The sequence below is a fragment of the Asparagus officinalis genome, chromosome 7, assembly GCF_001876935.1.
Source record: "Asparagus officinalis chromosome 7, Aspof.V1, whole genome shotgun sequence".
NCBI lineage: Eukaryota > Viridiplantae > Streptophyta > Magnoliopsida > Asparagales > Asparagaceae > Asparagus > Asparagus officinalis.
Window position 1 is genome coordinate 83,252,391 of NC_033800.1, and position 26,362 is coordinate 83,278,752.

Genomic DNA, 26,362 nt, shown 5'->3' on the forward strand with positions numbered 1-26,362 from the left:
ATGACTATTGAAATAACATATGAGATATTGAAATAACAGAATTTGAATTCTCATTCTTGGGTTCATTTGGAATTCATGGATTATAATACTTCTTTATATCGAACGACGCGTGGTAATGAATACTCTCTACAACGAAGGTTATCAATCCTTCTCAACTCTAGGATCAAAAGTTGTTAAAAATCGACCCCCTTCTGATTTTATTACAAAAATCGACCCACTTTCTGGCCATGTCAGCATCGTGGCCAGAAAGTGGGTCGATTTTTTTAAACGCGGTGCTAAATAGTCGGGGTTGCCAACCCCGACTATTTTGGAGGCCGTTGTTAATTTGCATGCTAAATTAGTCGGGGTTCGAAACCCCGACTAATTTAGCAGGCATTTAAATTGGTCGGGGTTGGGAACCCCGACCATTTCGAAATCCTAATTCAAAATGGTCGGGGTTCCCAACCCTGACCATTTCCTTTTAGGTCGAACGAAGATGTGTTTTTGAGAACGGGCAGCTCGACGATAGCCCAAGGAACGAGCAGGAAGACGAGGCAGCAGAGGGAGACGTAGTACAAGGAAGTGATGGGGTTCAAGGAGACCCCTTTGGAGGTGAGCAGGATCTGGATCAGGACCAGCCTGGTAGTCTCGAAGGGCGACGATGGCGAGCTGGAGGGCGACGCTCCGGGGGTCAAAGCAGGCCTCGTCGTAGGTGGCGAGATGGAGAGCATGTTGGCCATAGTGGAGGACAAGAAGGGCTCCTTCCTGAAGAGGACGCCGAGGGAGTAGACGGCGACCGGCATCAGGGCCTTGAGCATCTGGATGAAGGAGACAGAGAGGTAGACATAGGCGGAGTTGGAGAACCAGAGGGAGAGGGAGTAGAGGGTGCCGATGGGGACAACAGAGGAGACGTAGAGGTCACGAAACATCGGGGGGAGGCCGGGGGCTCGATGACGCGGAGCACGCGGATCAAGAGGAAGTCGAGGAGGAGCAGAAGAACATGTGGATGAGGGTGAGGGAGATTGAGAAGGGGAAGTTGTACATATGGATGAATTTGGATTTCAAAATGGTCGGGGTTCTTAACCCCGACCAATTTAAACATGTGCTAAATTAGTCGGGGTTTCAAATCCGGACTAATTTAGCATTAGCCTCCAAAATAGTCGGGGTTGCCAGCCCCGACTATTTAGCATTGCGTTTAAAAAAAATTGACCCACTTTCTGACCACGATGCTGACGTGGCCAGAAAGTGAGTCGATTTTTGTAATAAAAACAGAATGAGGTCGATTTTTTAAAAAAAATTATGAATGAGTTTATTTAGAAAATTTCTTCTATTTTATTCTTTTTACTTCTCAAGCTGACACTATAGTTATCAACTAATCATTCGTTACTACCGACTCAAATGTAAGTGACACATTCCATAGTGATCTAAGATGGACTGAGTTCTTATTTATGTTCCAACTTTCACAGAAAATGTGAAGTTTACCTTAACACTGGATCTCATGAGTCCATGTCTTTTATGGGAAAATTTCACAAAGCCCCCATACTGGATCTCATGAGTCCATGTCTTTTATGAGAAAATTTCACAAAGCCCCCATAAGTTAGGGGGGGGGGGTCACAAACCCTCCTGAAATTTGTCAATTTAAATAGTAAAAATGTGAGGCAAAGTCAGGAATATTACAGTTATACTTTCCTGCATTTGATGTATCCTGGTTAACGAAAATTGAATAGGCCTAAAAAAGAAAGAAACTTTGACCAAACAAGATAATCTTTCATTCACTAGTAATAGTGTCCTGCATTTGATGTATCCTGGTTCACGATAATTGATAATAAAAAAAAGAAACTTTGACCAACAAGAAAATCTTTTGGTCATTAGTGGTGGGTAAATTTCAGATAGACCTCCTATATTTGATCTAGAATCTAATGACCCCACTATATTTATGGGTGGTCATGCTGTATACCATATTTTTCTACCAGATGTGACTCCATAACACTGTTAATTGAAATGACTAATTTTCTGGAATACCCTTGAACCTTTATATAATTTGCCAACCCAACCATAGCCTATGCACAAGCCCATCACTCCACTTATACTGATTCTATATCCCAAATCCCATATTCAAGTATATTCCTTCTCCACCATGCCATTTCCTGCCCTGAACAGATACTTTCTAACAACAAGACACATTTAACAGTACATGACAAAGGAATTACTTTTGGGAGGTTTAAGTGTCATCCATCAACTTAAGATTTAAAAAATAAGGGATAAATATTGAACTTTGAATAACAATTCATGAAAATTCTTTCTACTCCTTTTCGATATCAGCAACTATGTTACACATGAACGTATAAATGGTTTCATCAACCACAGACGGGAATGTACCAATCCCTTTAGTTTGCAAAATCTAGAATCAATCCAGTAACTTGAAAAAAAGACAAAGTCCATTTCACATGGTAGAGACTGAAAACATGATGAATTAAGAAAGAAGTGCTGCTGAACATGATGCATTTAGACTATGGGTCAAGATTGTAGACACTTCAACAAATTGTTTGCAGGCATGTCATCAACATAGTGAATGGAACCCGGTCTGTTCCAGTTTACGGGATGGAAACGGGAGTGTGATGCACCACTTATTAGGAATCGGGTACAAGAGGGATAGGCTTATATGGTGCGCTAGAGAACATGGTATGTTTTAGGTTCGGTTTTTAAATGTAGGAATCTGAGATTTTGCAAGAGGAAAAATCTAAGAAACGTGCTAGTTTATATCAATGAACCTTAAGGATCACGCTGCAATTAAGGTATCAGGTATGCGTACTTTATGTGCTTAATTTCTCATGCTTTTTGTAGTTTATTCTTTTGAAAAAGAGTTATTTTTTCAACCTTTTAACTGATTTGAACTCTAAATAGGGTTGCTAGAGTTGGTGAACCGGCTCGTGCTCTCCCGCAGATACAGGACGATTGAACCCAGAGATACAGGACGATTGAACCCAGATCGTGGTTTGCTATAACGCCCCATGTACAACTAATGTTGTGAACATCACATAAACATATAAGTGTGCAATAGGAAGTTTTAAGTTCCATAACTAAATCAAATTAAATGCAAACAAAGCAAGATTAACGGTAACCCATCAAGGGATAACTTTTTTTCTTTTTCTTCTCCGTAAGAAGAAAGAATATTACACAATTTCACATAGACGAGAAAAGTGCAGCACCTTGGTAGCACCAGAATCCAAACTATTACATGTTAACTCCTCCACAACTCTTGGCAAATCAAATAAAATCACGCTTGACCGCAGGGAATTGCAGACACCTCTTTGCAAGCTCTTTATCTTATTCATCTGAAAAAATATTGAAAGAACGAGAATTTGATCAGAAAACTTATGAAGAAACGGGAAATAAATTGCTGTTGGATTCCGAATGCAAAATCGAGAGTAGCTCAAGAACAGTTTCTAGGTTGTGAGAAGAACTCATTTTAGCAAGGATCGCAATTTCTAAAGAAATCGCCCAAATTGTCGGAAGAAATCAAATGCAACCACAGTTATATGACATTGTAACAGGTAACCCTACAATTTAATAGGTATTCACAGAAATCAAGAGCAAGAAACCTAATTAAGCAAATCAGCAAGAATTAGGAGCAATTACTGCTGAAAAACGAAGAAAGGAAGAAGCTTTCACCTGTACGAATGAAATGGAAACGATCGAGAAATTTAGGGTTTCGCTTCTAGGATTTCTTTGGCGGGCTCTTATCTTCTCCTCGAGCTTCGAAACTAGAGAATGGCGGTGGAGTTCATCGGTGCTCAGAGCACCTGAGCTCGTGTAAATGACCAGATTACCCCTCTAGGCCGGTTTCTTTGGTGCTTCTTCGACCGCCGCTTGAGAATTTGCAATTTGCATTTACTGACCCGTGGGTTGAAATTTATCTTTACATTTTGGTAGAGAGAATCATAAAAGAAAATAAAAGAAATTTATTTATGTTTTACTTTAAGGACCTGTTCGGTTGATTTCCTAGAATCAAAGAAAAAGAAACAGGGTAAGGGTATCACTAAGGGGCTGTTTGTTTTGTTATTTTTGAGAGGTTTTAAGAGTGGAAAGCTGACATTTTCTGACAAAATGTCTGCTTTTTACTCTTAAAAAAATTACCCAAACGCGCCCTAAAACTTGTCTTCCACTCATTTCCTTAAAAAAATCATAACATTAGTTTTCTTAAAATTGTGCCACATGCTCCAATAAGATGATGACAACTCATCTCATATATTCTCTTTTCTTAATTTTAGGAGGTGAACCAAACAAAAGAAAGGTGTCTATTATAGAAAATAAATTTCTCATAATAGATTTTCTTTTTTTTTTAACCAACCGAACAGTCCATTAGCTTCCCAAAAGTGCAAGCAAGGTTTGGGAGTTAAAATTGAAACTTTTACGGTAAAACAAACCCTTTCTTTTGGAAATGACATCTATATCTATGCAATATATAAAGAGAAGTCCTCCTTTTAATTTGTTGAGCCGATTTCTAAAATGCCAAAAGTGCTGCCATAGTTGAACAAATTACAGAAATACCCCTCACTCGGAAAAAGATTACAAGGTCTTGCACTAGAAAAAAACTCAAATACCCTTGGGAAAAAAACACCAAGTAAACTAATAAAAACATTGAACAATTTTTCACTGTAGACCCAAACAGATTTTTTATTACCAAAATCGACCGAATTTTTTTTTAATTACCAAAATCGACCCGTTTTATGCCACATAAGCGTAATCCCATTTCCTAATTAGTCGGGGTTGCCAACCCCGACTGTTTAGGAGTTGTTAAACCCCAATTAGAAGCCTTAAACCTGATTTAATTAGGGTTTAACAACTCCTAAACAGTCGGGGTTGGCAACCCCGACTAATTAGGAAATGAGATTATGCTTACGTGGCATAAAACGGGTCGATTTTGGTAATTAAAAAAAAAATCGGTCGATTTTGATAATAAAAACTCAGTTTGGGTCTACAGTGAAAAATTGTTCTAAAAACATTTCGTTCTTCTGACAATTCAGCATTCCTCCACGTTCCATGTCATTCACACATCGTGTGAACCAGGAGACTAGGAAATAAGGTAAACTAGAGTACATGATGTTGTTATATATATGGAGATTCTTCATTCACTAGTCTTAAATGTTTGCAACATGGAAGAACATAATATACAGTCCCAAGTGGATTCAAGGGGGGGGAAAATTTATTTGCAGCATAGAATAATTTAATATACAACTCCTAGCGGATTTAATAAAACAAAACACTGCTTCACGACTCAAATTTCGGCACATAAAAGGACTCTCAACCTATTTTGACTTCTCTCCTATTCCCCTCGTTCTCTTAATCATACACTGACTCCGAACATTCAACAACCTCTCCCTGTCATTACTCCTTTCTTCTTAAATATACTAAGGCGTTGGAGAACTTAATAATGTCAATTTAAGTTTACAAAGGCGTTGGAGCATACTCACACACAAGCACAAGGCAGTATTTTCCTTTAACCCTATATAAAACGGAAAAAAAGTAAAGCATCCTGAGAACAGAAAGCCTAAGCGTTATAGTTCAAATATGGAGAAGTTTTTTTTAAATTGACTACTTTTAATATTTAATTAGCAAAATCGGCTTAAAACTTTTTTACTAAGCAAAATTGACCTACTTCGGGTCATGTTAGCACACACCTAGCTAAAAATTGGTTAGTGTTGCAAAATATAATTTTTGAAAATATGCGGGACTAATAGTCCCGGTCAGTCGAATTAAAAATCGGTGGTTTTAATGAAACACCAACAATTTACTGAGATCTAGAAAACCTCACTCTTTATGGGGCCCAATTTAGCGGGTAAGATACTAAGTCCTTAATTTTTATAGGCGGGCGCGTTGGGCCCCACAATCGAATTTGTGACTTGAGATTTGCAAGGAATTATTCGAAAGCTAATTCTGAGACAAATTTATGATTAAACACAACTAACTTATAAAGATTAAATTTTGTAAAATCACCTAGCTTCTACCCACTCGTATTGATAAGACTCAAAACCGGTCGCTTTTGCTAGTTTAAATATTTTTGGGGTTTGATTTTGCTACTTTAATTTAAATAACGGTCCAAATACGGGTCACAACCACTTCCAACAAAATGCGTACTCAAGGGAATGGTAATGGATACAATATAGTAGCAAATAATGGTGAATACACGACACACGGTATCTGCAATAATCCGTCATCAACGAACAGATTCCGCTCGCATCGAACAGAGATCACATGGGGCATAACAAGCACCCAAAATGTCAAATACTTATTCACCAAACAATCGGAGAAACCTCCAGAATCCATTCCAACTATCACCGAACAAAGAACTCGCAAAACTGAAAATGCAGCGCTACCGTCAAATACTTATTCACAAATAATAATGAATACAATACAGTCGCAAACAATAATGAATACACAACATAAAAGAGTGCCAGCAAAAATCCCTCATCAACAAAGAAATAATCAACTCCCAACCAACAAAGATTGCATGGGCATAACAAGCGTCCGAAACGTCAATGTGGACAAAAAACACCCTCGTCAAATATATATCTCATGAACAAGTGAACTGCTGTGTATACAAGAAACCGATCCATAAACAAACCCGTCTTTTATATTTCCACATATAATCGAACACTCCGATATTGAAGTCACCAACAACTGGAAAAAACCTCTAGAAAGCATTCCAACTATCAGTACTTCTCCTTGGAGTTTCTGATGACCATTTGGGTGTATCTGAGGACCATTTGGGTGTATCTGAGGACCATTTCGGAGTTTCGGAGGACCATCTCGGCGTTTCCGAGGTCTTAAAAGGTCCGGTAGACCCAAACAGGTCAGTATCATCAAATGATGAGAAACCTCCACCATACTCAGAAGTGCTTCGCATAGAATCAAATCGTTGAAGACTACCAAGTGGAGGGATACTACTATGCATTGAGTCAAACCCTTCAAGGCCCCCAAAAGGAGCATCACTAGTGCTTCTCATTGAATCAAACCTAGCAAGGCTCGGAGTGCTTCGCATTGAATCAAACCTCGAAAAGTCACGTGTTGGAAATAATCCTCCATCACTCATGTTGAAGGAATCGAATCGACTGAAAGAATGGTCTTCTGAAGCTTCGTTGAATCTTGGTGAGAAGCTAGAGTTGTATAGTGGAGTACTTGGAACAGAATCGAAAAATGGGCCTTTCTTGTCTGCTCCATAGACACTTTCGGCACTTGGAGACCCTCCTGTCCTAATTGGGTTGAGACCAAAGTCTCCAGGACCGAAGAAAGAATCATGTAGACTTCTGTCATGATCAATCTCCTGCAGTGAGTGGTAAAGAGTAAAGCGCATGAGAGAGGTGTTCACTGAAAAATTATTTGTACAAGAGAATATTCTAAATGGTTTACCTTTGTGTTTGTTGAACTAAAATCCCACACAGAATCAGCATCGTCGGTATCAAACTTTGCACCCCATGATGGTTCATCAGGAAATTTGTCTCCAGATATTGTGGATTCAGCACCACCATGATCACTGCACCACATATAATTAATTCTATAGCAGTTTGAAGTATTACATAAAGCATGAACTAGCTAAAGAGAAGAGTATATATTTACTATTAGTGTTTGCACAACTTCAATGCATGATATCATATCTAGTTATCTTTAAGCAACAAATTCCATAAGGAGTGTTGAATTAGGTAGGCCAGAATGTACGACCTGCAGAGAGCTGGGATAAAAGCCTTTCTTCTTTTGTTTGATGTTGTTATTGCTCCACAAAATTGCAGTCAAATAACTCATAAGGTACAAAAAGTTGTTTATTTAGATTGTACGGTTTGAGGTTTGAGGCACCACACGGAGGTAAACTTAACTACTCCTAAGATGACTGTGCACATCTTCCTAATATCTTCCATTATTTACTATATGAGGTTTATCAGTTGAAGTTGATCAAAAAATAAGGAAATATTTCTGTAATTATTAGTACAAGTATTTGTTCAAATTCGATTCAAAGAGCATTTATACTAAATGTACTTTTTGATGTTCATATAATTTATGAATCACGTATCTGATCCTTTTTCTGTTCAAATATCAAATGTGTTCCTATTTATATTTTTTGATCTCCCTGACATACTTTAACGTAGGACTCCCTCCCACCTAGCGGGGAACACATTTCGGTGCAAACCGAATAACTAACCGAACCGACCAAATTTCCACGATTCAGTTTGGTTTTAGAAAAACTTCGGTTTGGTTCAGTTCTAAAATATTTGAAACCGAAATAACCGAACCGAGCTCTAGACATAATTGCCTAAAAATATGCTCGTTCAAGATGAATAGATAAGTCACACTAATATTTTATAAATGCTTGATTTTAGTTTGTATAGTCATTGATTTGATGAGTTTTCTCTTCAATTTTATGAGATGAGTGAAATATTTGGGAATAATAGTCTTCTCTTTTACCTAATAATTCTTTAACTATAATAATTCTTTAACTATACATATCTAAACTGAACCGAACCACCGATTTGACACGGTTTGGTTGGTTTTGAATCTAGCTCGGTTCGGTTCGATTTAAAAAAAGTAGTCAAAACTGACCGAACCAACTGTTTGCTCGCCCCTACCTCCCCCCTCTCTTTCACTTCAACAGATAATTCTCAGATCAAAAATTTTAATCAGATATTTCACCTACTGATTTGTACATCACATTCGTATAGGATTAATTTTCAAATATGAATTTAAATACTGTTAAAAGAATGATATTCTTTAATGAATTTGAAGATCTTTCTAATCAAGTAATTTCAGTCATGATCTATGTAATATAAAAAATTCAATTAAATATATTTTAGTATTTAACAAATATCTGAAGGAAACTTATATTTGAATTCATAATCATTAATTTTTATTTGGACTCAAAATTTTACACAAGTACAATTTGACCACAAAAATATTTGGTCTGATTCAATTCCAACCGTAATGAAAGCTAAGCTAAAATAAGGATACGAAATCAAATTCCTTATTGAGCATATGAGGTCTTCTATTCTTAATGTTTGCCATCAAAGACTTCTATCTAGGGTATGAATGGAGCATATTCTTTAAATACATCTGTATCACCAATAGTTTCACTAAAATTTTACTGCTGACTATTTCGATCCTCTTGGTTGGCGTCATATTTCTGGCAAAGGAAATTATGGGTCATATATAGCCTTGTCATCATCCAAGAAGATCAATTAACTAGCAGTGATATTCCAATCAAACTCATTAAACCAAGGAACCCAAAACAATTTTCCTAGACTAGAAGAGAGTCCAGAAAAGTAAAGGACAAATCTCTATCCAGAATTTCACCCACTGCTAAAGAAGAATATAAAGCCATGGAAATGCTAAATTTAACATACATTTTGCAGTGATCTTACATGCATGGATGGGGATATGGTACTTAATTATATGCTATATGCATGAAGCGGGCATACCTTTGACCATCTTTAGCATGGGGAGAAAGATCATGCATTCCATGCTGATTTGATTGACAATCGGGAGATGAGATCTCTAAAGCACTTCTTCTAGGACTCACATGAGGGCTTCTTGCCGAACCATCTTCACTGTGGGCATAAGTTGATTCATTTTCAGTGGCACGCTCCCCATTGCCAGAAGGGATCTCAGCCTTATCTTCTTCATTGGATGACATTGAAATGGTAGACACCTCATGTTTGCCAGACTCAGTCTTTTTCTCATCATTGGAGGACGAAGGAACAGTGGATATTTCTGCAGCAGAAGGTTTATCACTCCTAACAGGAGGCTGCTTGGGTTTGGCAACAGTATTTTCTACCTCAATTGTGAGCTCCTTTATAATTGCAAACCCTGAAAGGTGATTATGAAATGAAAAATCAATCACAACTCAATCAAAAAAATCATGCTATTTGACAATCAACTGTAAAAAAACTCACATCAAACACTAACCTAAACTTATAATGTAAGCACTCGATCGCAAAGAAAAAACATCAGAAACCAAGTAGAATTCAGAGCTGAGAGAAGTTGGGTAATCTTTCTAGAGATTGAGAATGTTTTTAAGTCTGGACTAGAAGTAGTTAGATGTTAGAACATGCAAAAAAGAAAAACACTGCTGTTTACTACATGTATGAAAGTATATATGCTTTGTTTCAGGACCCTGTAGAAATTATCTTGATCTTGCACTAACAAAAGTATTGTCAAAAATAACAGAAAACAAGAAAAACCATATCAGGACAAAATTATGATCTCTTCTACCATCAATGGAGCACACTCATGCTGTGTCGAAGACATTGTCCCGAAATTTCATGCTCATAAATAATTCAACTTCTCCTCAGTAAGTTAATAAGCTAAAGAAATTAGCATGAAGAAGAGGTCATGCTCCGGTGAATCAACAAGACATGGAAAGACATGATACTTATCCAACAACAGGAAAATTCAGAACAAAATTTGTTCATTTTCACCAGTGTCGATACTTATCTAGCAACCAAACAAAACCCATTTTCATTGTATTTCATATTTCATATTTTTAGTTGCAAACCAGTTTAAGTCTTCAAATTCCCACCCGTTGAGTACAGGTTGCATCCCTTTAGTGATTCAATAGTTATTAAAGACCAAAGTATATCTAACAAAAGTTTCAGCTTTCAGACATTGATTTAATAGTTGCAAACGGAAGATATGTTCTGATTTTTATTTTATTTTTTCCTTACAAAAAATGCTCAAAAAATGCCTAATGCCTGAAGGATGGGAGCTAGTATTCAGGATGGATATTGGGGATAGAGAAGGAAGATGAGGATAAAGATTGTGGGCCTTGTGGCAGAGGAAGGAGATAAGGACTAGTGGTGCTCGGATTGAATTACCCTTTCCCTGGTGGCTTTCAGAGTGATGGTTTGGGGTGAATGGAATTGATCATGCAAATTCAAAGTTAGTATTTTGGTGTTACAGGTTGAAACAAAAATGCAGAAGCCTAAGAGAATCAGTCTCACCAAGAACTTTGTATTAACGGGCTGAACATTCTTGTTCAGGCCATCTTACTGCAGTTTGAGTCAAGTTTAAGTGCTATGTAGAGTCAAAGTTCATTTATGTAGAGTCAAAGTTCAGGTATCAATAAGGCCCAAACTAACTAACTACTTTTTGCATCTTGATAAACAACATTTATAAGCAACATGGTAACTAATCTTGATTACAGGTAGAAAGAGCGTGGAAACACTGATCCAAATTGCTAAATTGGGTTCATCAAGGTAAGAGCAAGGACACAATTATAAACAAACAATTTACATGGTTGGGAAAGGTATACAAGTCATCAGTCTATACTTATACCCACTGCAATCATGCCTCGACACCCTTATCGGGATCACGGGGATGTGAAGCATTATGATTTATGAGAAGTATGGTATTGGCAAAAAAAAAAAAGTGACCGCAATACTTCCTTGCTATAGGCAAACTGTGACAGAAGAATGATAAGCATTGTGTCCCTGAGAATCTCAGTTGGACAAGCAGAAGGAGAAGACGAGAAGCAAGTAAGGAGAAACAAAATCAGTCATTTCCATATCTCTTGTCGCCTGATACTCTTTCTAACTTGCTTTTGTCAAATTGGAAGGATGACAATGATGAAAATAAAACCCATAAACTTTATTTTCTATACAAGTTCGTGCAAACACCATACCAACATATTAAAGCATAGTGATGGTGCCCATGATTCAGAAACATCATCAAACATTGAGTTTGGAGATTGCTTGAAAAAGACAATATATAAATATCAATCTTCAAATTGCTTAAAGGTTTCACAAGACAGTAAGTCATAAACATGAGTCAAAGTTATAGCTCTATGTAGACAGGACTACACTAGTAAACTGTCACAGCCAATCCAATTTACATAAGACTAGCATACTATACAATTCCAAGAAACTTCATAATTAAAAAAGCATTGCATTAGAGTTCCTACCTACAACATACTAACATTCAAAATTCTAATAAAATTACCTTCATCATTGAATTTGTCCCAGTCTTCATCCCAATCAGCAGCACTTTCTTGTACGCCAGGTTGCCAACCTAAAGAGCGAGGCACATAACTAAGAACAGTAAACTAAATATTATATATAACTTAAAAAGAATGTATAAGCAAAACCATGGTGACTGAACGCACCTGAACACCTACTACTAACTAGACAGACAGAATATACACATGATTTAACAATGATTGAAAGGTTTGCTACCCTGGTTAAATTTGAATAGCTTAAAAACGAGGAAGAATACACACATCATAAAAACTCAACCAGAAAAGCAAGGTTTAGATAAGTAATGCCTAAAGGCTGCGTTATAAACCACAATTCCTGATCTCCTATTTGGGATCAATACGGGACTTCAGCATTTTGGCAGTTACAGATCCGAGTTATCAAGTTGTTCGTATCAGTAGCTTTAAAAAAGATTAAAGAGTATATCAAAAGTACAAGATAACAATAATAGTAATTGCTAAAGTTATCCATGTTTTTTAGTAATTAATGAAGGATAAATTAAATATTAATTAGCACTTGTTAGGGCTGAGCAAATTTCAGGTTAAACCGGCTAAACTGACTGAACCGTCCATTTTTTTCCAGTTCGGATCAGTTTTTACATTTCATTCGGTTTGGATCAGGTTAGTTTCAATCAAACCCATATCCACCGAACCGACCCAAACCCAAAGTGCACCCATTTATCTACCTAACACTCTTATCTCACAATCCATGGGTCCCGTACATGCACCCCTGTCACTGATCCTACTCCCAACTAAACAGCTGTCTTCCATGAGAGAATGGATGGCTTTTAGTTGTCCCAGATGCCCAAAAAAGTATCTTCCCTCATGAACCACAAGGCAACATAATGCCAAACTAAATCCCAGCCGCTCTTTACTTTTGTTTTTTACACTTCTTTAACTTCACTTTCCTGCGGCCATAGGGAGGCTCTCGTCCTCTTGATCCCACTGCTTTGTGGCAAAGCTTGCAACAATCGAAAAAATCAACCGAACCGAGCCGAAATATCTCGGTTTGATTTGGTTCAGTTTCGTCCCCAATCCGGTTCGGGTTCGGTTTGGTTGAAAAGGTATAAAACCAACCGAACCGACATTTTTCTCACCCCTAGTACTTGTATAATCCAAAAGCTGCATGCAACAGTGCTTCCTAAATGGATAAAATATTTAATTATTAATCCAAATTACATGAACAATTGGAAAAGTTAAAAAATGTTTGGGAAAATCAACTACCAGTTGCTTCTTATTAATTATTTAACATGTATAGCAAGCCGTGATACGGTGCTTCTTTTGGATCGACAATGCATTTTTTAGTTGCAAAAAAGAGATAGGGTTACTGCATGAGCAAGACGTTTAAAAACCTCTTGATCTCTCTGTTTTAGACCAATCAAGACGTCTAGATCAACATGAATACTATGGATCATACATAGGACGGCTTCTGGTTACTAAGTGCTATGTTTTTACCACACTATATCATCAAAGCTTGACTTATCCATTACATACTTTGACTCCACGTTTATACTTCTTTCAATAGCTTCTGGCTAATTATGCACAATTTGGTTCAGAAACTGTAGCTGAATTCAAAGAATTTACTCTCTACACTTTCTGTTGTCAATATTTCCTAATGTGGAAAAAAGAATAGTAGAAACATGCCATTACATCTTTATTTTAGTTCAACAAGCATGGAAACTTGATACACATGAACCAGCAAACATACAGCTACAAACAGGGGATAACTAGATAAAATTTGAAATTCCAGGTTGTCTTATCCGTAAAAAAAATCATAATTATATTGTTTTAAAACTTTGGCAATAAGAAGCTTAGATAAGAAGTATCTTCCATCAGCTGGAGGTCAAAGCAGATGAAGAATAATAATGTACCATATAGATCAAAACAAAACTGACACTACCAATTACCAAAGACAAGTTCAAACAAAGAAGTTAGCTTAATTCGTAAATATTATAGTATATAGATCAGAAAAATTTTGGCAATACCAAAAGGAAGCTCGACCAATGAAGTTGGCTTAGCTCGTAATCCATATTGTTTGCATCTTTCATTTAACGTTTTCACTAGCTCTTCAAGATCAGATTGTATCTTGTCCACTCGATCCTAGAAATAAGACGAGGCATTAGCTGAACTAATTAGGCATTACAAAAGCAAGTATATCATATGCAAAGTCTACCTGAAGAACACCATCGGCAGTTCCACCTTGTTCCATTTTAACTATTGCATTGTATAATTCCAGTTTTTTATCCTATAAACAGATATTACACATTGAAACCAAACAGAAAACAAATAAATAACCGGTTAAACAGAAAAATGAAAAGTTGTGATCATGTTTGCAGTAATAAGACATTTCCTTAGGTAACACAATGAGTACCTGGATATCACGAAATGTAGCTTCATCTAGTGTAAGCTTTGACGCTACATCTCCAACATTCTTATATTTGTCTTCATATTTCCTCGCCAAAGATTCAACCTAAAGGAGGTTGTGGTCATATACAATGAAAACCTAAATTAATACATAAAATGATAAAAGTTCTGTAAAATCATTCAGTAAACTAAGAAACAATTTACTCCCCTAAAAGTACATGATCACTATTTACAAGCTATGTACACCGCAAGAAACATAAAGCTGGTTACAGAACTGTTCAATCAAGAGGACAATGCAGCATCTGAACCCACTGTTTAATCAAGAGGACATGCAGCATCTGAACCCACCAAATATCAAATACCTTGCACATATAGAATAGGAACACGACTTAAAAAATATTACCTCACGTTTATCAGTAGAGATCCTTTCCACGATTTCATTTAGCCTGTTGTCGCACCTACTTTTGTATAGAACCTAACGAACAAAATAATCAATATTACTATATCAGAGAAAGAACTCGATACTAGGAAAATTTTTATTTTTCTAGATAAGCAGTACAATAATAGTATAAAGCTCATAACACATGTATATTTAACTAGTTTATTCAAATAATAGATGATCACAGCTAAAATAATTTTAGAATTCCGAAGTTGAGAACTTCAGTAGATAAAATAATTTTGCAGAGCACAATCTTATGAACTGTTCGCAAAATTAGCTCTTATAAAGCATCCCCACAATATTACAATGCTATATCTTCCCTACTACTAAAATGAACTGCAACATAAGAAACAAAGACATGGCTGCAAACATATGAACACATAAATGACACAACAAGACATGATACAGTGTCCCAAAGAATATAACGAGAACTATACACAGATATAACAAAACAGAGCCATAATTGTCATGTGTTTTATGTGTGTCCTTTACAATTGAAGTGCCAATGCTTCAGACATTGAAATGTATATATTCATGGAGGAAACTTATGTGCCTATACGAATACCTAAAAAATTGTTTGAACTCAGCAATGGACCAAATACATGTGTATACAATCTCAAGCTGAGCGTACATATTCACAACAATTTGGAAAGCAGATAAGCGCAAAAGGCATGGCACAGATTTCAGAAACTTAGCAATAACAAAGTATGAGGACTTCCAAGAAGTAATAGAGTAAACAAAAACCAGAAATAAATTGAAAACGCAGAAATTAAAATAACTAGCAAAAACAATTATGTAATTCAATTAAATCTCAAAGGCAAATATAAACATGAAGATAAAAAGAAAACACATACAACATGAAATTGAATATAATCTACCTCTCTTGTTAACGAAGCAATGGATTATCCAGTGTACAAGAGTTACAATTTCAACAAACATAGATCAAGTTGGAACTGACCAACCTGTAGTTTATTCCTGTTGAATAACATAGTTAGCCATGCTAGTTCCCTATCTACATAAATTATTCAAATAGTCCTATAACAACCTTTTTTTCCATAAAACATCTAAAATTTAGCCTAATTTAGAGAAAACTTCTATATTAAGGTATTCTATGTATTTCTCATTGACAACTTAAGAAAATAGCATCCACTTTCACATTTATATTTTGCTACCTTTCATGATCTCATCTTCACTCATAAATTATAATACAGCTGACCTTGGTTGCTGCTCCTTTCCCTGATTGGTTAATACTCCTTTCCATGACTGTTAGCTGACTTATGTGGCATGATTTGTAAGTAACACCAAAAAGGAAATGATGCTGCTCTACATGAATGTGCAGTTGTGCAGTGTAGACTACTTTTAAGTATGCTATTAACTACAAAATGAAAAGATTGGACACAAGAACTGTGAGTAGCCAACAGCAAATTGAAAAAAAACAAAGCCAATCAGCTGAAAAGACTATACCTAGAAATGCTACTTTGAATTAATTATATAAACAAGCCACAGGCCACAGCAGTAAAGCTATTATCCTTATTTGCAATGACATGAGGTATGCACAAAAATTTCAGATCACATAAGAATATGGGGGCACTCACAAGTTCCTGCATCTTAGCGCGATAAAATTCCGTCTTCTCTTTGGAATCAAGGATCTCCTTCTCCAATTCTTGTACCTTCCATCAAAGAAGAAAAGGTAACGATATTTGATATAACAAGGAAACCACGAAAAGCTCTTAGGCAGGTTCAAAAGCCAAGACATATACATATTAAGAATTAACTACGTAAATATATGTGGCTAATGCTAACAGGTACTTTCAAGCTGAATTCAAATGGACTCTAATACCATTAATCAACTTCAAATTACAATTAATCTTTTCCATGTCCGACATCCGGTGCAACATGTTTAGATTTTTGAAGATAGGCATCATAATTGGCACCAAATTTTGTAACTATGACACCCCACCCCAACCCCGCAGGAAAAAAGAACACACAGTGTACATAAGTACTGCACACGAGGGAGGGAGAGGGGGAGGGAGAGGGAGAGGGAGAGAGAGGGAGGGAGAGCCTTCTTCAATAACTTTTTGGCGGACATAAACTCGAAGACTCATATAAAGTGTCAAAACAACATATTTATTTGTAGAAATTTTTCTCCATATTTTCTGATTTCCTCTTTGTTCAAAATTCACTCCAATCCCCCTCTCCCATTTCTGATTTTCTGCCTACACTTTCTCTTCAATTTGAAAAATTGGTGCCTTTTGCATTCTTAAGCCTTCTAAAGCCCTTAACACTTAAAAGTGGACCTTCCGCTTAGATCCACTTTTCGATTCCACAACCTTGATTGACTATGATAAGACATTGACATGAAGGGAAGGGTTTCAGATATAAACGTGTGAGAAGAAATAACGTGGGAAGGTTGCATGAGGCTTTATCCTTGTTTATTGAGAAAATATCTGACTATTTCCAATAAAGTATCAATAAGCTCTAGCTAAAGCATCTGAGAAACAAAGCAATACGCTTTAAAACTAAGAGATGATAATTCGAGGATATAGATAAACATCTAGCAAACCAGAAATCAAAATGTACTAAACCATGGCACCTAATAGTTGACTATTAAGGTTCAGCACTAATAATCCCATATTAGCAGTATGTATAATATAAAAAGTGATTATAGCTTAAAGGTAGAGAAGCACCAACCAAATGCGAGACCGAATTCACTAAACCAGTGATCTTATCAGCCACTATTTAGGTTCAGCATTAAGTATATGTATAACATTAGTAGCATGTATATTAAAATTGACAATAGTAACAAACAATACTTCAGGCGAGAAAAAAATCAAATAAATTGGCCTGTTGCTGTAGGAGAAAAAAAAAACCTTTTTGTCTGCATCTGTTGCTTCTTGGAATTTTAAGTTAATTGTTTTCTGCTCATCCTCACTGAGTTGGTTTACCAGATTCTTTTCCAAAACTGGTACTCTTGCCTTTTGTTTCTGCGGCACTGGTTCCTCAGGTAGAGATGGTAATGGAGCTCGAGGTGGCTTCATCATGTTAGAAGCCATTACAGGCCTTGGACCAGGAACTCTTTGCTGAGTTGATACTGAACCAAAAATAAATAAATAAATAAAATCATGAAACAATTTCTGTTGCAAAAAAAATAAAAATAAAGATGATGATGCTCCTGTGCATTGGGTCAAATCTGAATGCATCATGATGAACTACATGCTCGTGAATGATAAAAAAAATTACCTTGATTTTGCTGCCAACTGGAACCACTATAAGCATTTGAGGATTGACCTGTAGCCAGTGATAATGTTTCATCAAACCTTAAGCTATTTGGAAGAACGGCTGGAAGTGGACGCCCTTCACGGTAGCGCTCCATCAAATAAAGGGCAGTACAGAACTCCCTCAGTGAAAGCATGCTATCATTATCCTGGTCAGATAAGTCCCAAACCTGCTTTAAGACCTCTGAAAGATGCATGAAACAAATATCATTAAATAGAAATAATACGTATATCATGAAGACTATCACCTTAAATCATGAAGTAGCACATTATGCACTCTTTCAGACATACAAGACAGTATAACTAAAAAAATTATATAACACCTATGAGGTAAATAATAGACAATAAAGCAAGTCACAAAATCCAAATTAGAGACGTGGAGGTGTTCTTTTCGTTTTGGGGGAGGAAGGGAGCGAGATACTCACCCAACCTCTCTGTGCAAATATGATGATAGTAAGTTTTACTTTTTTAGATGATGATATAAGACAGAAGATGTTGTGCACAACATTGCTCTAAATCTCACAGGCGAGTGCAATTCTAAGTAGCATATTGTCTTATTCTCATTGAATAGTTCAAACCAAGTGTGAGCAAGATAGGCTTCCATTCTAGCTGACTTGACTTCTGGGTTCCGTACCACGCCCCACTTTTGATCATCCCAGGAACTAAAAGCAACTCGAGGAGTTTTGATTAATTAACAGCTGGTCTAGAATTTGGTCAAATTGTGTGGACCTTCATAACTTAGTGTTATAATCCACAGTTCACCATACTTTCACAGGAAAGACTTTGATGGTGATAGTGATACTGTGAGAAACCTCCCATCATTTCTACAACTGATCAACTCAATACATTAGTACATGAAATGCCAAATTCCAAACAACCCTTCATTGAAAAATGTTTACCTCTGGGTAGTCTCCAACTAAGGAACAGATTGCGTGCTTCTTCTCCAGTGATTTTTCCATCTCTGTCCTTATCTACCTCCACAAACACCTTAGTGTACTTACGAATATCAAACTGAGTAATCTTCGGCCATGGAACCTGAGAATCACTAGAAATGGGAGTCGAAGGTCCAACTGACAGATTTGATGTAGCCAAGGCCAATGTGCCTTGTGCAGTGTCTCGTTGATTTTGCTTTACCAATGGCTGACTTTGTAACTGACTGCCACCTTGATAAAGGTGCATAGGATTGGGTTGGCCTGGCTTAGTAAGATTCTGGGATGCAGAAATGATGTTGGATGAACCAGACAAACTGCTGGAAGAAAAGGAAGATGTTGAGGCTTCCTGCTTAGCTTGAGGAGCAGCAGAAAACATATCCTCACCAAATGCTGAATCAGATGCAAAACCATTTCCAGACAGAACTAGTGCTTTTGAATCAATAGAAGCAGGTTGCGATGATGGCAAGGCTGAATCTACAGGATTTGGCTGAACTGAAGAAGAAAGAATGGGTGCTTTTTGCTTTGCAGCTACTCCAGAAGCCATCCCCAATTGTTCTAACCCTGATCCATTTTGGCTTGCAGGAGCAGCTCCTCTAACAGGAAGTTGTGCAGTAGACCTAGCAGCAGCTCCACTATTCCTACCAAGCCAATCAGTTGATAAATTCGGTGCACTTGAAGATGGAAGACGTGGACCAGTTATACCTCCCCCAGAAGGAGCTTGACCAAGTCCTTGCATTGGAAGTGAAACAGTAGTTGCCGTGGCTTGAGGTGGCCTCATCAAATGGTTATTAGGAGAAGGAAACGACTGTTGATTCATGCCCATATTGGGAAGGGCTTGTTGTCCCCTGACACCAGGATTTTGATAGACACTTGGTCTCACAGCTCCCACTTGTGTGGACGGTGGCATGGCATTTGCCTGGGTTGTAGAAGAAGCCATGGAACTCATCTGTGCTGAAGGAGCAGGCACCGGATTTATCTGAGGCGCAGGAATTTTAGCTGCAGCTGGACCAAGTGCTGCCTTCACAATATCTGGTGTTAGTTCTCGCCCACTTTGGGCCACTGTTATAAGTCTCAATGCATTGAAAAACTCTGGGCGACCAAGAAAAGCAGCTTGGTTATGATTTGCGTGCATCCATATCTACAAGAAATCAAAGTAATTTGGTTAATACTGCATCCATCAACACATCAATACTAAAGAAACAGAATACAAGCAATGAAAAAAAAACAACTAAATAACTTTTCCGCAAAATGTAACAACGCAAACTCTATGTATCGATGAATAGAACGGCATACCTTTACTCATCGTGATAATAAGTTCTGGAATTTAGATGTACATGCCAAAAGAAAGTGAACAAAACACAGCAAATAATCTTCTGTGATGAGCAAGATTCCAGGATTATTGACTGAACTCATTGTTGCCACATATTATAATCCTTTTCTACCTAAGACCAGTATAAAAATCACACAGCCATAGCCAAATACCCGCTAACTTGCCTTGACAAGCTAAACTAGTTACTTATATCCTAACTCCTCAGTTATCCTGACACCTTGTCTGGGCTCCAGAACCCATGTCCAACAATTGCCGGCTCCGACACTCCTTGAATATGCATACATTCATTTAGATGTGTACTCAACTGCATAGTACATGTTTTAGAGTAGAACACTTGTCGTACACTTCTTGAGCATGTATCTTATACTTCACATCCACTTCCTACAACTCGTTGGACACTAATCGCGTTCATTAGCCCTTATCCAGTTCAAAAGTATGATTTTAAAGGGTATTTTACGTATCTAGTGTAAACAGGAGCTGTTTTCCAAATTACCCTCTACTTAATAAATGAAACACAAAAACCTCATAAAAGTGTTATTTTCAATAACATGTGAATGAAAAAACAAAATCGTGAAAAAACAAAATCGATCTCATATATGTAATTAATTTCAGTATGTATATATAACCATGTCTCGATATATCTATACTACTATAAAAAGATGATTGGGGTGTTAAAACTTTTAATTTTCCTTTTTGCCCTCTCAAATTTTGATAAATTCTAACTATGTCATTATCTCTAATAAATCTTTCATTAAATAAATATAACCTCTTATTAATTATGCACCTCCTCACCTTCCTAAATAACTATAATTATCAATAATATTATAACTATTAATTGTTTAAATAAAATATATTATAAAATAAGTATACACAATTATTAGTAGTAACCAATTAAATTATTATAATAATTATTTATGAATTAAAATAAAATAATTAAAATAATAGTATAAATAGAATAATATATTACTAAATACTATTAAGAATTATACTATAATTCAATGAGCAATAAAATAAATAGAATAAATTTTGATTCACATAAATAGTGTAATTATTTTAATATTATCACATAAATTATGAATTATACTATTTATTTAGTATTATATTACTAAAAATTAAATTAATTAATTAATATATATTTTTACAGTATTTTCTCAAAAATTATTAGATGATACTAGTAAATCTATACTTGGTAAAGATTGAAAACTAACCTTTTTTACGACAAAATTATATAATATTAATAATAATCTTGTTAATTGTTAATGATAGTACAATAAAAATTTATAAAATATTTATAGTACTAAATTGTTTAAGAGCATAATTAAAAAATTAAATTAGATAAACATTTTATAGTAGATACACAATATAATTATTTTAATAGTATTACTTGAACTAAGAATTATAATATTAAATAAGGTAAATTACAGTAAACCCCAATGAACTTTCAGCATTTTACAGTAAATAAACTCTATGCAATGTTACAGGAGGCGCTAGATAGACTACGCATTTGAGTCAACGCCTAGCACCTAGACGCCTAGGCATTTGGCTATTTTTTAAATTATTTAATTATAATAATTGATAAAAATATGTATTAAATTTATATAAATTTGTCAAAAAAGATAGCAATCTTAGATCAACAATAACTCATGCGTACTTAAATACTAAATAGCCAAAATAATAACTAACAAGGTTATAGAAAGCGCTAGGAGGTCTAGGCGTTGGACCTGATGCTTAGAGTCTAGGAGGCTTTCTTTTTTTATTTTTTAATTATAATAATTGATAGTAAATGTTAATATTATAGAAAACTTAGGTGTCGGACTAGTGTCTAGGCGAATTTCTTTCTTCATTTAAGTGGTAGTCGAGGAGGTTTTGCTAATGGTTGAAGGAGATAATGAACGTGTTCATATTTAGAGGTTAAAGGAGTTTGAAGGAGGCTAAAGGACGTGGAACCTACAACACAGAAAATTACGATCAAGGCCTAAATGGTGCAGTCCACGTTAGCCGACAATGCTCCCCTAAACACTCCCAAAATCTAGGTGGGCAACATAGGTAACGCCTAAGTGCTAGGCGCTAGTTAGACGGTCTTGATACTACCTAGGTCTAGGCGTACGCCTAGGCAGACTAGACGAAGGTTTTTTAAAATAGTGACTCTATGAACTTTCGAAATCACACTGAACCCCTAATAACTTTTGTAGAAACCCCCAATATCTTTTAGATAAATTATACCTAACCCCCAAAAACTTTCAAAATGTCTTGTTATGCCATTCTCTAGTTCTAATTTATAGGGGTTATTTGTAAAATTTAGAAAGTTATTGAGGGTCTTCTTTGAAATAGAAAAAGTCATTAGGGGTTTAGTGCAATTTTGAAAGTTCACATGGGCTAAAAGTACATAAGGATTTAGTGTAATTTACCCTATTAAATAATTATAATGAGAAGTAACTATTGTAATATCGCAGGTATTAAGTGTAACTATCTAGAAAACATCAGAAAAAAACTAGCAAAATTAATGCAACTTAGTTAATTTAGAGTTAACAACTTTTAAGTTAGAGGGGCATATTTAAGAGAACTTATAGAATTGACGGCTTCATTTAAGAACAATTTTAAATTTGGGGACTTATTTAAAAAAAAGGTTAACATTGGGTGATCATTATAAGAAAAATATTTAATTACAATAACTAAACAATAATAACTAATTCATATATTTCTTTTTAAGCAATCTTATTATACAATTTTATTTATTAACACATAGTTTTACTATTCAATAAAAAATTCAAAACTTAAAACATGTATATTCACATACAAAGCACGTGCATTATACGAGTCCTACTAAATACAAGTTTACTGTGCCTTTGTAGCTGTAGTTGCACCTGTGTAACCTGTGATTTTTTCTATAAGATGCCTCCACATTCACATAAATAACAACACCATAATCACAGAAGAATACGACCAAGTCTAGCTGTTTTTTATTTTTATTTTTTAATACATGATGATAATCATCAGAATAGAATTTTTGTTATCATCCATTAAAAAGAAAAGGATATATATATATATATATATATATATATATATATATATCATGATGATATTATGATAAAAAAAAAAGTCCAGCTATTTAAATATATCATTACTATATTTAAAAAAAAAGTCTAGCTGTTTAAATATATCATAATGATATTACGATATTACAGACAACCCCTTTCTTTTAGTGAATTGTATTTTAAAATATATACATAACTGAGTCTGCATATCTAATTATGACCTGTGTATTCTATGTTACCAGGACATGCAGAACCATATACCATTGCAATCTAGACAACATATTTCATGAATCTATGTTATGGAATATTAACAATTTGAAATGGCAGAGAAAAACATTTTATACAGGATGAGGAAAAGTTACTTCAAACCAACTAGGAAGAGAGGAGACGAATTGGACATTTTGTTAATAAAGAGAAAGAGAAACAAACTCTTGGTAAGATTCTGCATAATCAAACTTATATCCCGAAATAACCACTGCTTCACGACCTTACAAAGAGTAATTGACATACCAGGTAATGTACCTCATTCAAGCTAAGCAATCTAAATATTCCCTCTTCATCTGTACCAAGATCGCCAGGAGCCCAAATACGCAAGTGATTCACATATTGACTAACCATGGAGGCAGCATGGATAGAATTATTTCATGCTTCATCCCATGATCCTTAGGTTGTTGAGCTAACAACATCTACCAAGCCATTTTTAGAACAAATTTGAACATCATAATGCAGCTCTACAACCAGAACTATCAGAGTTGGCATCTTCACTAGATTTCGTAGTGAAAAGGAGTAACCTAATCTCGAACCACATCAGATCAAAAATATACCCTTCCACTTGATGCAAAATTGATAATAACAGAAATCCACCTGGTAGGTCTGTATCATGGTCTCCTGATGGGAACAGTATTGTCAAACTTCATTTTCTGAAACTAGTATAATGCTAAATTGGATCTACGGTTCACAAAAAAGTATCCAAGTGTTGATTTAAAGCAAATCAACTAACAGTTGTATAATCACTCAACAACAAAAAATGTTAACGTTTGAGGTTCCTACCATCACAAACCCCCAAAAATATCGTCCAATTTAAAGCAAATCAACTCACAGCTGTATAATCACTCAAAAACAAAAAATATTAAGCGTTTGACGCTCCTATTATCATAAAACCAACAAAAATATCATCAAAACTATTCGATGTCATACAATCTAAGAAAGACATAAAGTTACTACAATCTCATGACTGGATCTTCCATACCACTTCCAAAGAAAGAACAAACACACATACGTATTACTTATGACTAAAGACCTTCAGTTTGAATTTCTCGCAACTTCCGCAAAAAAGAAACTAATACTGCAAGATATTCGCGCCAGCGATCAAAATCGCATCAAATGGATTCCCTTCGAAATAACTTCTCAAAATTCTTACAGAAGAGAGAGGAGAACACCTGCTCTAAGACGCGATTGGGCAACTACTCAATCTACATGGCAGATCTGCATCAAGGTCTCTTGACTGGAACACTAATGTCAGTCTTCACTTTCTAAAACTAGTAAAAAAATCCAAAACTGGTTCTACCATTCACGAAAGGCATACAAGTGTTAATTCAAGGCAAATCAACTCATAAATCATTTCCAAAAGCAGTATAATCACCCAAAAGCTAAAAATGCTAAAATTTCACTACAGAAACCAAAATTACATCAAATCGATTGATTTCTTCACAAGTCTCCAAATTTTATCTGAAGAAAGAGAGGATCACACCTGCGCTAAGACATGCTGGGGCAAATTCGATCCTCGGAAGAAGGCAACAGCCTCAGATCCGCTAATTCTCCCGTCCTGATCCAAATCCGCTCGCTTGAACATAACCTCGAAGTCGTTCATGTTAGGGCTTTGGGGCGGTCGAGCTGCCGCCATTTCCCACAAAAATCTCTGAGATCGGCACCAGAGATCAAGATTTCCACCTAATTTAGGACGAAGATGAGGAGATCTTGGATCGTGAGGTGCTACGATCGGGCGAATGATCGAGAGGATCCTCGATGAATCAAGGATTGGAGAGAGGAGAGAGAAAAGGGAGACATTTGGGATTTGGAGAGAAGAGAGTGTATATGAAAAGGGACGAAATTACCACCGGTTACTTTCGGTAATAACGAAGGTACCCTTGATTTAGATGCCGGTGCGGTACAACAGAGACAAGATGACGTGTCGCCTAAACTTTACTTATTCCGCCATAAACATTTTCACTATACTTGGATAATGTTTTTTAAGAAAGATTATTTTTATATGTACTCTTTTAGATCCTAGTTGAGATGCATTTGTAATGCACGTGGTTGAATATCATGATTATTTAAATTAATAAAAATAGAGTAAAAATAAAAAAAATAAAGTGTTTTGTGAGATTGATCATCAACTCAATAATCTCTCTCTCCCCAATATCTCAATTTATTCGTATCTTGAAGTTTTCAAGACATTTGTGATCATTCAATTCACAAAGAAATTTTGCATATGAATTTACTTATAATATGTCTATTAAACTTTTACTTATGGTTTGACTCATGTTCACGTTAATTTTTAGTTGTTGTTTCACTCATATTTATATTAGCTAATGTTCTCATTCAATTTTATAGCTCATTATCTGTATTATAGAAGTAAAACTGAAAGTATAAAGAATTTTTTTCTTGTGAAATTAGAGCAGGGAGATTATAATATATTTTGTCATGTGCTCTAAATATAAAAATTTCTTTTTCCTTTGATGCAAGCTCCCTATCAAATCTTACCACAAATGATGTGAATGAAAAATATTATTATAACTCACTTGTCTAGGGTAATTGTATTGTATATAGGACACATAACTCATCTGGAATATCCACATATGCTAAGTGGATTTTGCTGTTGTGAGAGCAACATGGTGGACACTCGTATTCAAACTTTTTGGTTCTATAAAAGACACAAGAATTTGAAGTGCATAGATTATATATCATAAAAAACATATTGGTTCATGAAGAATTT

General features: G+C 35.7%; 2 protein-coding genes and 1 pseudogene across 2 annotated transcripts in view; all 3 read right to left on the reverse strand.

Moving 5' to 3' along the window:
• LOC109847448 (DNA mismatch repair protein MLH3) overlaps window positions 1–3,898 on the reverse strand; it is a 27,740-nt gene extending 23,842 nt beyond the window's left edge. The window contains exons 1-2 of the mRNA XM_020416677.1: window positions 3,652–3,898; window positions 3,189–3,314 (exon numbers count right to left, since the gene is read on the reverse strand). Coding sequence (XP_020272266.1) covers window positions 3,189–3,314 — 126 coding nt within the window. The 5' untranslated portion in view covers window positions 3,652–3,898. The remainder of the gene's footprint in view (window positions 1–3,188; window positions 3,315–3,651) is intronic.
• LOC109849263 lies at window positions 423–1,023 on the reverse strand (annotated as a pseudogene).
• Window positions 6,336–25,467, reverse strand: LOC109851008 (epidermal growth factor receptor substrate 15-like). The gene is made up of 13 exons (XM_020421110.1): window positions 25,118–25,467; window positions 18,970–20,140; window positions 18,036–18,254; window positions 17,666–17,886; window positions 16,391–16,465; window positions 14,760–14,831; window positions 14,364–14,462; window positions 14,166–14,237; window positions 13,978–14,092; window positions 11,962–12,030; window positions 9,444–9,831; window positions 7,390–7,513; window positions 6,336–7,303 (listed from the first exon to the last, which is right to left on the reverse strand). Exons 1-13 carry the CDS (start codon window positions 25,268–25,270, stop codon window positions 6,674–6,676), a joined length of 3,408 nt encoding a protein of 1,135 aa, XP_020276699.1. The 5' UTR covers window positions 25,271–25,467; the 3' UTR covers window positions 6,336–6,673.

Excerpts from the sequence above, each read along its gene's own strand:
- LOC109851008 (XM_020421110.1), bottom strand. The coding sequence starts at position 25,270 with ATGGCGGCAGCTCGACCGCCCCAAAGCCCTAACATGAACGACTTCGAG. Across the intron at positions 14,093-14,165 it reads CTGCCGATGGTGTTCTTCAG|GATCGAGTGGACAAGATACA; the intron begins GTAGACTTTGCA and ends TCTTATTTCTAG. Across the intron at positions 9,832-11,961 it reads GGACAAATTCAATGATGAAG|GGTTTGCAATTATAAAGGAG; the intron begins GTAATTTTATTA and ends ATCACCTTTCAG.